The sequence below is a fragment of the Cyrtonyx montezumae genome, unplaced genomic scaffold (assembly GCF_038088225.1).
Source record: "Cyrtonyx montezumae isolate F1298 unplaced genomic scaffold, pur_monq_1.0 scaffold_57, whole genome shotgun sequence".
In the NCBI taxonomy this organism is placed as follows: Eukaryota; Metazoa; Chordata; class Aves; order Galliformes; family Odontophoridae; genus Cyrtonyx; species Cyrtonyx montezumae.
The window spans coordinates 696,531-711,908 of NW_027072064.1; the positions used below are offsets into that span (position 1 = coordinate 696,531).

The 15,378-nt window shown below is 48.4% G+C and overlaps 2 protein-coding genes across 2 annotated transcripts in view; one reads left to right on the forward strand and one right to left on the reverse strand.

The window, feature by feature from the left end:
- LOC136056703 (scale keratin-like) overlaps positions 1 to 15,378 on the reverse strand; it is a 211,789-nt gene that overhangs the window by 172,863 nt on the left and 23,548 nt on the right. The gene's annotated exons all lie outside the window — the stretch shown is intronic.
- Positions 11,470 to 14,451, forward strand: LOC136056628 (loricrin-like). The gene is given in 7 exon segments (XM_065748914.1): positions 11,470 to 11,502; positions 12,383 to 12,468; positions 12,470 to 12,917; positions 12,993 to 13,397; positions 13,470 to 13,580; positions 13,635 to 13,865; positions 14,094 to 14,451. Coding segments are annotated over 6 exon segments (1,359 nt in total). The 5' UTR covers positions 11,470 to 11,502; positions 12,383 to 12,402; the 3' UTR covers positions 14,192 to 14,451.

Genomic DNA, 15,378 nt, shown 5'->3' on the forward strand with positions numbered 1-15,378 from the left:
CAGCAATTTGAAGGATGAATATTCAGACAGCACGGGGCAGTGCCTACTCCATCCTCTGGCCCCATTTCCAGCTGTAAGAGCACCAGATACGAAGCCTCATAAAGTCAGGGAGGGACTCATAACCTTTGAATAGCACTGCATCAGACACACAATGAACGCCAGACGTCAGGAGCATCTCTCCCAGCCCTGTTCATCCCATAAAGATTCAAAATTGAAAGAACCCAGCAGGGTGTGAGGTACAATTCATGCCATTTGGGGATCAGAGTGTGCCAATAATCTCCAGTGAGCAAAATAATTACAACCAATGAAAGCTGCTCCTGTACAAATTTTCCCCCATATTAGGATTTGATCCACCACAGCTCAGGTTTTCCAGGCAGTCTCAGAGACCATATAAGAACACATATCTCCACACCTCCCATCCAGTTCTTACTCTCCTCTCTGAGCTCGGTAAGTTTTTTTGCCTGCTTCTATTTCTAAATAGCTAAATGTCCTCTTGCTGATGCTTTCAATTTGCACCTGAATTTACAGAAATACTCCTAAGAGAAATAAGTTGGCTGCTTCTTCCAAAAAGCTCTTTCCTATTTGTAGGCATAGATACAGGCATTTGAAGCTAAGCCTGAGATATAGAGAACCTCTGTCCATTTGGGATGTGGTGTTTCCACTTTGACCTGGCAATGTTGGTATCTTTAATCTGCCTTGAAAATCCTGAATTCTAAGTTTATGCTGCATTAGAGAGCACGGTTTTCAGTAATTTGAGCAAGACTGTGGGTATCTGACCTCCACCATAGTAACCAACCTGATTTAGACAACTTCAGTACCACAGAGGCTTTACTGTTGGGTTTGTTTTACAAATGCTGGGAATACCTGCTCTCAGATTGCAGCAGAAAGATGCTGACCCAGCTCTCCACAGCCTCGCAGCTCTGCTGATCCCTCTGTAAACAAATTGCACCGGTGGGACCTGACCCTCAGAGCTTTGTTCTTAGGGCAGCCCTGTCTGCCTGCAAACACAGCTGCCACTGCCTTGCAGCACACAGACGCCCAAGTGTCATTTGCTAGCGCTGAGCAAAGCTGATTTGCAGTCAGATTTTGAGTTTTAATTAGGAAATCTGAGGTCTCAGCACTTTCCCCCGTGCTTGATCACACATTTGGAATGGACAGCAGTGCCTTTGCCTTCAGGAACCCCATGGCAGGAGGCTTTGAGCTGGGCAGCACTGGTGCTCCACAGCTGTGAGCAGAGCTCAGTGATTCCTGCAGCCCTTTGGGACCCAGCTCCCACTGAGCAAACACAGGAGAGAAAGAGCTGGAGATAGCAAAGCTGGGAAAACAACCACACAGCTGTGTCCTGAGCTGGAATTATATTTGACTTTTTAAGTCATCTGGGGCATGGGCAGATTGAGCCCAATTTCAAAAGCTGCTTTTTCCCTAATGAACAGGAACCCAAAAAGAGTTCCTACCACATTACCCTGCCTACCACAAAGATGATCTTCCAATCTGTGATTCAAATTAGTAAAGCAAATACTTTTGCTTTCCCTAGTGCTAGCATAAACCGATTATAGCTTCATTGGAAGCTGCTGGAAAGGAAATAGCCCTCACTGCACGAGATGAGAACCTCAGCACCAACCCTAGCTATGCCATTGCTTCAGTAGCAGAAATATGCAGGTCCACTTTGCAGGCAAGCCACAGAATGCCCTTCCAGCAATAATAGCTACCTTCTTCATCTATTAAAAAATGTGATTTAAATGCCAAGCTGTGCAGTTTCTGCTACAGAATGAAGGCGGAGAATCAGAGCAGCAAGTTTCAACAGTGGAAAAGAGCTCATCAGGCAGAAGCAGCGATCTGCAGGGAATTAATTTACCTTTATTCCTTCCTCTGCTTTTTAGTTTCATCTCCAGCCCAGGACGATGTCCTACTGGTACCAATACAAGCAGCAGTGCTTCATCCCAGGTGGAGGGAAGCATGTCACGCCAGCATTCACGCAGTGCCACAGCCCTGTCGTGGTGAAGTCAGTGCCATGCACACCATGCACTTCCAGGGATGCCAAATTGTGCACTGCAAGGAGGATGGTGCAGAGCAGCCCCAAGTGCTCCACGCCATGCACATCTAGCTGCGTGGAGAAGCACGTGGTAGAGGGCCACTCTTCCTCCTGCAGCCACCAGTCTGCTTCTGGGTACAACATGATGTTCTCCCAGCCCCACGGGCAGCACCTGTGCATGCCACACTTCAGGCAGGTGGGTGTTACAGAACAGCCTCAGCTCTGTGCTCCGGTCCACGTGGGTCAGCAGAGTTCATACCCTTGCTCGTACCAGTGGTCTGACAGCTACCAGTACAGCTGTGGGCAGAACTAAGCTCCAGATGTGCACACCAGATGCTGAAGAGCAAGAGGGATGAAGAACAAGATGCAGACCCACATCCAAGCTCATCACAGCTTCCAGAGGTGCAGCTCATCCCTTTCTGCAGCCACTGGCTTGTGGATAGCCCCAGACCCTCACAACCAGCCCCCTTCATGTTATACTCCGCATTAGGTCTCACAGCTTCATATCTACAGCCTCCTACAGTCTCTAGTATGTTCACATCTTGACTTCTCTGCAATTGCTGGTGTAAAGGATATGTGAGCTTCACTACGAGCATTGTCACTCACACAAATGGCAGTGCATCTTCAAAGCAGCATCAGCTATAGCCCAGTGTTGGTACCAACCAGGTCCTTCTGTGCTAGCACTTATAAATGCACATTTCTTTCTGCTTTCAACTCTGTTCCACAAGAGGTGTTGTAAAAGAGAAACTGAATACTAGTGTTGCGCTTTGTTCTGGATGCAACAAGCAAAAATAAAACTCACCAACTGATGAAAAACAGGATTCTGCTTTCAAGTCAGGAGGATCTACTGCATGAAGCAACTCACTCCTGAAGCACTGCCTGCTTAAATATCCATCTCCAGTGTACCACCTCAGTGAATGGAAGTTCCTGCCTTATTATCTACTGTATATATGTAATACATAATAAAGTATCTACTGCATCAAACTGACCACTCTACTTTCCCCCCCCCCCACCTCTAACTCAGCTGCCTTCATGCAGAAAACCCCCAGCTGTACCACAGCGATGGGGGAATGAGCACTGCTTTTATCTGTGCTGGTAACACCGGGCTCCCACAGTACATCTCAGAACAGCTCACAGAAAAACTGACACAGCTGTAGAATGACTAACACTGAATCAATTAAACCAGCAGCAAATGCTGAGATTAAGTTCAAGAGCCACATATCAGGGCTCTGCTCCAGACCCTGGGCTACGCTGCTAGATGCAGCATGAAATTAAGCTATTTGCAAATTGAGGGGATATGACCCTGTACTCCGATAATCCCAATTAGATTTGCCCCCAACCATTACTTCTGCATTTGGAAATGAACTCCAGAAGTTCACATTCCATCACTCAGGGAATGTTCTGGGAACACAGAGGCAGGCACACACACCATCACACAGCAGCCAAAAGCTCAGCACAAAACACAGCAAGGATGCACCCTTAAATAGGAGAAGGGTTGAAGAAATAAAAGCAAGGTGACTGTCTCGGAGCTGAAAAATCAGAAGAGAGCCGCTCTGAAGCAGCGTGACTTCCCCAGAGTCAGCAGAGCTGAGGATGGCATAATGCCTCGTCCAAATCTGCCCACCAGGAGAGCAATAACAAAACTGCACTCTCCACCAAGCAGCCCAAGGGCATCTCTCTAATGTGGTGCATTCAAAAGAGGGCGAAACACAGACGTGGTACCCAGAGAGCTCTCTCAGCCACGAACGCATCACGTCAGCAGACTGAACACAGAACAGAGGAGCCCCAATGCATTCCCAGCTGCTGCAGCTCAGTGTGCCCTCCTGTGGGCACCGCCAGCCCTGCAACACTTCCAGCAGCCACGAGCTGCTCATTTGCAATTAGCCAAGATGCATTTTGAGGAGGTGCTGCAACTCGAGGCTTTAAAACACTTTGGGATGCCACAGAAGTAATCAGTAGAGAAAATATGATCTAGAAAATTGAAGTGAATAGAAGCTGTAAGGCTGCTCCAGCTGGACATAGCAACAGCAAAGTCCTTTGTAACAGTGCACAACACAGATTAAAGTGATCCCAACCTATTATCCAGCCCAGCTGCTAAGCAAGAACTGTACCCACGGTGGGGCTGCAGCACACAGCTGCCTCTTGATGTCACTCCTTTGCAGATCCGCCATCCAAGAGGAGAAAAGAGGAGGGACAGTTCTGTTTATAGGGTGCCCTGATCATTAGGAAACAAGACATAAGCACCTGGAAGCAATGTGTCCTCAAGCAGGCACAGGGAGCTGGATTTAGGGGTTTATGGGGCCTAACAGGTGATGCTGAAGCAGGCATTGATGAATCTCTAATGCTGTGGGTTTATTCAGAGATCCAATTTTGTTTTTCTGTTCACAATTCTGGTTACTACAGAAGCTGGATGGGAATCTCATGAATCTTTTTGCTCTCAGAATGCTTGAGCAGAAAAAAAAAAATAAAAAACAAAAACAAAAAAACAAGCTACCACAAGGTAGAAAATCAGAGTACCCTATAAGGTGAGTAAGCCTCATGCTTTGCATCGGTCTTGCTGTGATTTGCATGCACATGCCACAGTGCTTTGGCAGACAATTAAGAGATTTAGCAGACCCAGGATCGCAAAAAGGACTTAAAGCCAGAAGCAGTGAGAACAACTCAAGTCAGACACGGCAGCGTCGGCCGCCCTATAGAGCCCTGCCCTATGGAGAACCGCCCCACAGAGCCCCGCCCCACGGAGAGCTGACGTGCTGCTCGCAGCTGAGCACCGTGGAGCTCCACTCGCGATCCTGGAGCACCGCCTCGCGGTGCTGAGTTGCAGGAGCCGGGCTGGGCTGCGGGGAGCTGCGGTGCATCCAGAGCTCCGCTCATCACTGTGCTAATTGCACAACGCCTGCGGGAGGGCTGCTGCTCTCCAGGGACCTCTTCAGGCCACGGAGCCCGACCTCTGGGCACAAAAGTTTCACCCGCAGCACTAATATCGTCTCCATTCTCCTTTTTGAAGAGATCTGTGACATTGCATAAGGTGTTTTTGGTAGCTAAAGAATTAGGTGGGCGTGGGAAGGCGAAGCGGTGCAGAGCAATGTGCCCTGCTGTTGAAATTGCAAGTTGCTGCATTGCTGACAACCCCCTGGCTGTAAAGTCAGCGATAAAGTGATGCAACGTTGCAGCAGCAGCAATGTAGAAAAGCAGGTCTGTGAGGCTGGGACACGGTGTTGGCTCGCCTGTGACTAAGTGATGTGGTGGAGAAATGGGGTCAGCTTTAAAAGGAAAGAAGTGGTAAACCTGAAACATCAGATTACTGCATCTGCAGAGGCCAAATGCCACATCTCCCTGAGATGTAGGGATCACAGACCCTGTGAGACACCTCATCCAAATGTGCCAACTCCTTCCCACTCCCAAGAGACCTGGTATTTGACCTGAGTTTCTGGGAGTGATTACAGAGCTGTTTTACCACTGGTTTGTGTCTGTCTTTCTCATCACAGCCTCGTCCTGAGTGATGTTAGTGGCAGAGGAGAGCCCTGAGTGGAGAAAGCCCTTAGAGAGGGTCCCCTGTGTTGGCCACGTTCCTCTCTCCAACTGTCCTCACCCTATTGGACCAACTGGTGTTGATCTCATCTAAAAACCCCTGTGAAGCCTATGGGGAGTTCCCAGGCAAATAAGCTAACTGTCGGATATGACCACTGATGATAATGAATGGAGCAATTAAGACTTTCCATTTGATGACTGTAATTTAATGGGCTGGCTCAAACCAGTTGAATAACATGGGAAGGAAGCTACATTCATGTCATAGGTAAAAACTGAGCAGATGACCCACTAAAGAGCTGGGTGGGTCATACAAATAGGCAGTTATGCAGCCTGACTGGTCGGGTGGGGAGCAGCTCCTTTCCAGGGGGATGGTCCTGCACCCAGTCATCATCACCACGTGTCTGTGAGGGGCATTGAAATGAGGTTGGCCCTGACGCACTTGGGGTGCTGCTGGGAGACAAATGACAGGTTGCATCCTGGCATCTCAGAAATGCTCCCGTTGCCTCTTGGAGGAGAAAGAATGAAAATGAGAGCAATGACCGCTGCCAGAGAGGTTCCATAGGGAGTAGCCATTGCCTCAGTGCCAACCTGCATCCTCCAACCCAGCCCCATGGGGTGAGGTGCGTGGGGTCCATGAAACTGCTTGCAGGGTCAGAAGGATTGGGCAAAGTAGGACACAATATTTGCTCCAATGATCAGGGCTGCAGAGAGTGGAACAAGGTAAAAACACAGGTTTCTTGTCCTCTTTGCACCAGGCATGGTCCGCCTTCAGAAGATCTTGAGAAGCTGAATTAATGATGGCAAGAACTGCTTGCTTGGGCTTACAGGGAAACATCATATCTACCTCCTACAAGGGGATTCTGCTGCATAAATAAGCTGAAAATGCACAAAGGCTTTTCTCACACTGCTATAACCTCTGAGTAGGCTCATTAAAACAAAGGACTTTAATATATTTCTTATGCAAAGTGCTAGCAGGATGGGCAGTGCTGAGCACTTCCAATGAACACTGTGTCACGTACCTCTGAGCCACAGTGCTGAGTTGGATGAGTTAGTAACCTCCAGTCAGAACATCCCATAATTGTCTGACAAACCACATTTTCCCACAATTCCCTGTCAAACCATGTTTTCCCTTATGGCTGGGGCAGGAAGCCCAGCATGACAAGTGACATCCCTACCATGGGGCTCTGGGGTTGGTGCAGGCTGGTGGTCCCAATCTGTATCTCTTTCCCCATCTAGAAAGAAGAGGAAATGATCTTTCCCCACCCAATAAGGCAGTAATGGTCCTGGAGTGTCTCTGGTAACCAATTTAATACATCCAGTGGGCTCATTTGACTGGAAGTGGGAGTATAAAATCCACACAGAAGAAGGCAGGTGATGGCTCATTCCTGTGGGATTTGGGCTGCTTTATGCTCACGCTCTGATGCCTTCTGTGCAAGAAAACCAAGAATGAGCTTTCAGAAACCAGGAGGTGCCTCCTATGATGCAGACTGATGTGGGGTCCATCACCATGCCTCTCAATGCTCCCTGCTATTGATGCTTGTGCCCTGCTTCATCTCACTGCAGGCACGAGGGATGGAAAAGGCAGTGATGGGATGTGCCATGGAGCCCCAGCTGACATTTCCCTTTGATATACACCATAGAGCCTCAGTTGACATTTCCCTTCAACTGAGCTCCAACTTTCCTGTCATTACCAAATCGCTCAGTGATGAGACTGTGGGTGTGATAAAAGATCTGCATACTTAACGCAGCAGGGCTGTTGCTCAATCTTCTCTCATCCTTTTTGCTTTATCTCTTTGCTATCTCCCTTTGGTAGGCTCCTCTCCAGGTTGAGGCCTGTCTTGATACACCAGAGCAAGCTGTGAGGTCTCATGGATGATTTTTGTTTGAAATGTTGCTGCATTTCTCCAAAATTTCTTGATGTTTAGTTATTTAAAGCAACCATCTGTTTATCCATGCTGCCATTTCTTACCACCTGCAGCAAACTTTGGTTGAAAGAAGATGAAACATAGGGAGGGGAGGGGAGGGGAACGGAACTGTGGTGCTGCTGCTGTAGAGCAAGCCCAAGCCATCCCATTTCATAACCCCATTCCCTATTGATAATTTCCCAATGGGCTTCAGAAGAAGGAGGAATCAGGATGAGGAAAAGGGGGAAACTGAAGACAGGGTGTGCCCATGTCTGTCATGTATGTGTCAAACAGCAGGGAGCAGAGAAAAGTGAAACAAGGGAAGAACCCATTGCCAGAGTGACGGATTGCCAAAGCCACTGTATATTGTAGGGGAAAGTTGTTCTTGGGGTACACCAACCTCATCTTCACCTTCCATCATCATCACATTCCTTGGCAGAGTGACATGGAGCATGCTGTGTGTTTAAATGTGTTTACAGAAAGAGCCTTGGCCACAATCCTGAGTTGTTACGCACAACAGGAAACAAAAAGGGCAACTTCTTAGTGGATGGTCTTGAGGGAAGAGACATCGTGAAGAGAGCAAAGGTTTGGAAGTCCTGATTCCCAAAATAGAAGTAGAATGCAAGAGGTGGAGGAAGAAACATTTCCAGCTTAGAAATAATCCCTCCCTTGAGTCCCTGCACGCAGCTGGCACCAAGTTTGGAGCAGCAGAGGCAAGTCGTGCCTTGTCTGCAGACAGAGAGTGAAGAAACAGGCAGGAAAAGAAAGCAGTGCTGCAGGAAGGAGGAGAACACCCTCTGCTCAGCAGAGCTGGATCTGTGTCCTCAGGCCCAGGTGCTGATAGCACAGGAGCAGCAGCTGTCACCCTGAGCAGCACGTGGCATCTGTCCTGGTACTGTCTTGCTCTTGGTGAGGAGCACAGAGCCCAAGTGGCTCCCAGAGGCCTGTGCTCTCAGGGATGTCATGTTGCTGTGGCTCTTCATGCTGATCAGGGCATAAGGTTGCCTATAAACCCCACACTGACTCTGTTATGTGCCATGAGGATGCTGCAGATCACAGCTGTGTGGTGCATCATGGTGTTTTATTAAATGTTTTCTATATTCACTCAATAGGGTGAAGCTGAAGTATTTAAGTAGAGACAGAAGAAAAGCTGTTCCCAGCCCTCCCTGTCCTTGCTCCCACTTCCTCCTTACCCACCACCCTGCAATGTGCAAAAAGCACAGCTGGGAGAATTAAACAGAGAATCTGAGGTGTTCAGGTTGCTTAAAGCTGCATCTGCTGCACTTACTCCAGCAGCACATCAGGACGGATGTGAGGATTGTACCTCTTGCATCACCCACGCAGAGGATGTAATCAGGAGATACTGAGCAAAGCATCATGAGAGCACATAAACCTTGATGGCAATTATACTCCACCCTCCTGTGACAACTAGGGAGCTAAAGACTGTGCTTCACAGCACATGCGTTGTTCTTTGGAGTCTCTGCATTAAATCATGTGGAGAAAAGAGCTCTTACACCCACACAGCTGTGGCTTTATTCCACTAAAGAGGGCTTTACCTGGAGGGGGGGGGGGGGGTGTGGTCACTGTGCTGAGATTTTTGAGCTCTGGTTTAAGTCTCAGGTTTGAGGCTTTCCCAAATCACTCGAGCCCACGTGTTGAAATGGGGGAAGAATTATCCTTCATCTGATTCTCAGTCTCTGGTAATCAGACTTTGGGAAAAGGGATCTGCAGTAACTGAAGGAACAGTTGGTTGGAAGCAAAATATTTTTCATAAGTTCATAAGGTTTTCAACCTTCACCATGAAGTGACAGCCACCCTCTATCACCCTCTATCACCCTCTATCTATTTTTATAGCAGATTAAGACCTCAGATCGCTCAGCTGGGGCTGAGGCTGACTATAGAGCTCTTCGGTTAATGTGAGCATCTCATTTTGCTCCTGAAATGAAGGAATGCAGTGCCCAACTCTGATTGTCTTGCTATCCTCAGCAGCTTGGGAATACTCATGTTTTTCTGCTGGCAATAGGTCCTGTAACAAACTGGCAGCATGTGTCAGCACCTCTGTGTCGCCTTCACCCATCCCACCAAGTCAACAAGCCTCATTTTGAGCAACCAAGCCAAGCTGTTATGCCCTGCTCCCCAGGACAGGTCCCTACATCCCAGGATTCATCTATTATGTGCCAGAACATGCTAAACCTCTTACTACTGCTTCCTGAGTGCCCTTTATCTCAGTAGAGATAAACACGCTGTTCCAGATATGCAAAGTACATAGTGCAACCATGGCCCTTAATTTGGTTTTCAGACAAACAATGCATCCCTTGACATCTGTCTTTCCTGCCCCACTTCTCTCCCTGGTCCATGGTACAGCAAGGCTTCAGTATCACTGCCAATGTGTCTTCTTCACCTTGCATTTGTCCAAGTAAGTGAAAACTCAGACTAGCTGAGTCTTCCAAAGGTTTCCAGAGGAAATGTTTGGGCTGCTTATAGCTGAAAACCCTGAGCTGTTTCATTCTCTTTTGGCTGAGAGCCTTTAACAGAGTCCATGTGCTGCAGAGAAGTTCCCTTGTCACTGCTGGTGCTGCCTCCTGGGAGGGTGTGAGACAGGGGTGCCATCGAGGCTGATGGGTGCTCCTCACAAGCATAGAGATGAAATAATGCTGAGACCTCATGCTCCAGGGCAGGAATGCAAGGAGGCAGCAAGCAGCGTGACACCTCGAGATGATGGCAGCGCAGCCTGTGTCTCTCCATGGAGACGTGGCTCTGAAACAACAAAACAAGACAGAAGTGCCCCAGCCAGCTCTGAGAGAAAGATCCTTCCAGTGCTCAAGAGTTTAACTGGAGCTGGAGAGTTTTGTTGGGGGAAAGATGCTGCTCTTTGTAGTCATTCCAGTTTCCCAGAAAAACCTGCAAAAACAAATGATGCTCTCTCTGCAGGAGGAGCTTTTTCTATTCTCCCATACTCCCAAGAGTTTTGAACAAAGTGATGACTAAACATGCCCACTGGACATAGAACTTCCATGTCACATTTCAAAGCTGCTTCTTTCCTGTCATGATCACCCAGCAGAAGAGTCACTGCCCAGAGCATCTCTTTGCCATTGTGAATATAACTACCAGTTAGCATAGCAATGAAATAGCTTTTGGACTTTCTTTAGCACTAAAATCATGTAGGCTGACCGTGTCTTGTTAACAGCCCCAGGCACTAGCTAGGGAAAAACACTGGGAAGTACTGATGAATTTTTAACAATCCACCCCCAAGGGAAAACAAGTGACCATGCTCCACTCTCATGCCAAACTCTAAGTGAGAAATAGTGGTCAAGAGTCCTACTGCAAGTCCACATGAAGACCACTTCACTTCTCCTTTGGCTCTTGGGCCTTTTTTCCATCTGATACTCTGTAGGTCACATTTTTCAAAGCTACAGCAGCACCTGGAGCCTCCCGGATTTGCATCACTTCGGCCTCTGGCTGTTCAAGACATGTTTTGTCTTTTGGAAAGCTTAAACTCATGGGACTGGAGACACTATGCAACTCTGACACTAAACCGTGGGTTGATAATATGCTCCAATCAAGCTTCCACTTGCAACACAAAATAATAACACAGTAGAGCCAAATCTGAATGTTCAGAAACATGTTCTTGAATGAGAGATAAATTACTTATGCCTATAAAGAGTAAACTTCCTTTTTTTTCCCCCTTATCTTTCCTATTCTGGAAATGCTGGACCCTTTTGGAGGGTGAATGTGAAAGTAAATCCCTCTTTTTTTCATCTGGAAACCCACAAGCACATCCGCTTTTCTCTGTTTCTTCACTCTACTTAGAGTAGGTGGAGCCATGCTGTGACTTTGACATAGCTGAAAACAAAAGAGGTGGCGGAAGGGAGATATCAATCAAAATTATGCCCAGTAAATGGGTAGTTGTGATTGGGTTTGGTGGATAAATAAATCAATCACTGTTTCCTTAGAAGGATATAAACTCAGGTACACCAGGCTTCCTCACTCCATTTGACTTCCTTCAGCTGGTTCGTGCTGTGGGACGCGGTCACGGTAAGGCACTTCATGCTACTGATGGAAACTCATTTTCTGATTAGCCTTGGAATGCTCTGTTGGGAAAGGTGGGAGTAAAAGTGGCTTTTGGGTCTCATGATTGAAAAATTGTTCTTCATTTATGCTCATTTGATTTTATTTATATTTTTTTTCCTGATGGGTGGCTACTCAGTCACTTAGAAAAGATTGAGAGCTGGGACAGAAAACATCATCTTTGGAGGGTCTGCGATTTATTTCTGCTTAAAACCATGTGCTACTGTTGCAAGCAGGCAGCTCCAAAATATTACTGGACTATATCACTTGTCCATCAAAGGGATACAAGTTACTACTGCCAGCAGACAAGGACATGGGCTGTAGTGGGGGTTATGGGCCGTCTTTGGGCCCTTGTTGTTGTGCAAATGATGACCCATTGTTTCTTTTGTGACCTGAAATAATAATACCTATCCCTGAGCTTTACAGCCCTGTCAAAATTCCCCAAACACATTTGGATAAGGGTAATTCTGGTGTGCTACAGCTTTGTGTACCTCTTTCAATAGAATGCCACTCTGGCAATTTCCTAAGAGAAGTGACTGTGAAGGAATGGCTATAGTTGCACCTATTCCAGAAAAGATATATATTTATTCGTACATATATATGAAAACAAACAAACAAAAAGTTATGTTTGGATTGAGGAAGCCCTGTGGAAAATCTGATCAAGGGATATGGAATGATGTGGAAACTTCTCAGGCTCTTCTTGGTAATCGTTTTGGAGATGTAGGTTCCTCAGGTTGACAATACCCTTTAGGGATTACTTCACCTGGGGAAGGGGGGAAGAGAGGGGCAGTAATGCAAGATTTTCTCCTTCTGCATTTTCTAATGCTTGTTTTTCTTTCTTTTGGAGGGCTCTTGGCTCCTGTGACAATGGGTTCCCACCAGCAGAAGGGCGAAGGACAAGGGATCTCTGAGCAGTCTGGTGGATGCCATGGCGGGTGGCGGTGGAGGAAGCTCGTGCCATGGGGGTGGTGGAGGAGGATCCTGCCACAGTAGTGGAGGTGGAGGATCTATAGGATACCAAAGCCAAGGATCATCTTGCCATGGTGGAGGAAGCAGCAGCGGTGGCGGTGGTGGTGGGGCTATCTACCAGACCCACATATCATCCTCCTATGGAGGAGGAGGAGGAGGAGGAGGAGGAGGGGGAACTTCAGGCTACCAGGGACAAGAACCCATCTGCATTATTGGAGGAGGCGGCGGCAGCAGTGGTGGTGGAGGAGGTGGAGGTGGTTCCAGCCAACAGAGCCAAGGACCCATCTGCATCAGTGGAGGAGGAGGAGGTGGCTCTGACCACCAGAGCCAAGGACCCATCTGCATCGGTGGAGGAGGAGGTGGTGGCTCTGACCACCAGAGCCAAGGACCCATCTGCATCGGTGGAGGTGGTGGTGGAGGAGGAGGAGGAGGTGGTTCCGGCCACCAGAGCAAAATACCCATCTGCATTGGAGGAGGTGGAGGAAAAGGAGGTGGAGGTGGTGGTTCTAGCCAGCAGAGCCAGGGTCCCATCTGCATTGGTGGAGGTGGAGGAGGTGGAGGTGGTGGTTCCAGCCACCAGAGCCAAGGACCCATCTGTATTGGTGGAGGTGGAGGAGGAGGTAGTTCTAGCCAACAGAGCCAGGGACCCATCTGCATTGGAGGAGGAGGTGGTGGTGGTTCCAGCCACAAAGGACAAGGACCCATCTGTATTGGTGGAGGTGGAGGAGGAGGTAGTTCTAGCCAACAGAGCCAGGGACCCATCTGCATTGGAGGAGGAGGTGGTGGTGGTTCCAGCCACAAAGGACAAGGACCCATCTGTATTGGTGGAGGTGGAGGTGGAGGTGGAGGTGGTTCTGGCCACCAAAGCCAGGGACCAATCTGCATTGGTGGAGGTGGTGGTGGAGGAGGTGGTGGTGGTGGTAGTTCCAGCTACCAGGGCGAAGGACCCATTTGCATTGGTGGAGGTGGAGGAGGAGGTGGCTCCAGCCACCAGAGCCAAGGACCCATCTGCATTGGGGGAGGAGGTGGTGGTGGTTCCAGTCACCAGGGCCAAGGACCCATCTGCATTAGTGGAGGTGGAGGAGGTGGTTCTAGCCACCAGGGCCAAGGACCCATCTGTATTAGTGGAGGTGGAGGAGGAGGAGGTGGAGGTGGTTCTGGCTACCAAGGCCAAGGACCCATCTGCATTGGAGGAGGAGGTGGAGGAGGATCTGGCCACCAAAGCCAGGGTCCCATCTGCATCGGTGGAGGTGGAGGAGGAGGTGGCTCCAGCCACCAGAGCCAAGGACCCATCTGCATTGGGGGAGGAGGTGGTGGTAGTTCCAGTCACCAGGGCCAAGGACCCATCTGTATTAGTGGAGGTGGGGGTGGAGGAGGAGGTGGTGGTTCTGGCTACCAAGGCCAAGGACCCATCTGCATTGGAGGAGGAGGTGGAGGAGGATCTGGCCACCAAAGCCAGGGTCCCATCTGCATCGGTGGAGGTGGAGGAGGAGGTGGCTCCAGCCACCAGGGCCAAGGACCCATCTGTATTAGTGGAGGTGGAGGAGGTGGTTCTAGCCACCAGGGACAAGGACCCATCTGCATTGGAGGAGGTGGGGGTGGAGGTGGTTCATCTGGCTCTGGAGGCATGTCCATTCAGCAGCAGACCCAGCCTATCACCTGGCCACCACAGAGTAAACACAAGTAGTGGCTTTAGAAGAGAATCTTGTGACAAGAAAGCCCAGGATGCAAACATTATCTCATTAATTACTCCAGTAAATATAAGAATACTTGCATGACTCCTTTATTGTCTTCCTTGGAATTTTTCTCTTCAGCTCTCCAGCCAACCAGAACTTCCAGTGATGCGTACCATAACTTGCAGCCTGATGTGGGATTTCTTCATATATCTATTTTCTGCCTCAATTTTCTAGTGTTTGCACAAGGCAATAAAACTTCAGCTGTAGAGAACTTCAGTGTCTGAGTGCTTGGATTCTGTTTACACCACATGTTTTCATTATTTCACTCATTAGGATTTCTTTCTGAGGTTATGATGTTCTCCAGAGCAAAAATGCATTGCAAACCCACTGTAGAAGAGATGTTGGATTCACTGAGTATTTTAGGTCACCTTTAAATATCATTTGCTACCCTGACTTTCGCCCATCTTATATAGTACCCCAAAGTTAAACATTGCAGTCTCTCTGCTTCATCTACATATCGCACAATGCCCAAGGAAGGCATAGATAAGAGAGGGAAAATGCAAAAGCTCTTAACTCTTTAGTACAAAGGATTACAGGATGCCACTACAGGTGCGAGGCTGAGTCCTTTGCATGATAAAGGAGCTCTTGGTGCTCATAGCTGCACTAAGCAATAAGAGACATGAGGTCTGTCAAACCCTGGCTCCAGCTCTGAGCTTCTGGAGCATCCAGCAGCAGGGACAGGACTTCAGACAGCCCCTTCCAGGGCTGAGATGCTAAGCCTGGAGTAACTGGGGAGCACCTCACTCATGCAGGGATAAAACACCGCTCCAGGTATGAGTCTTCAGTGGGAGTTTCCCTATGGGAAGTGACTCCTTTGATGTGGTACATTCTGTCAATTAACAGTTGCAATGCGGAATGTAAAATAAACAGTAATATTTAATTCTTCTGGCAGACAACCTTGGCCTCTCCACTCTCCAATTTATTTCTGCTCCAAGTAGGCTGGCCAGCTTATTTTTGAAAGAAAAATAGTCTTTGAGAGTAAATACCAGAGTGAGAGGTTCTGGGGGAACTGAGGTGATCCTCTGTGTGGGAATGAAGAGGTGTCCATGCTGCTGCTTCCAGTTTCAGCCCTGTTCCAGTGGTGTGGTCTCTGCTCACCTCAACCCCTCACAACTGATGACTGTGGATGCATCCTAAA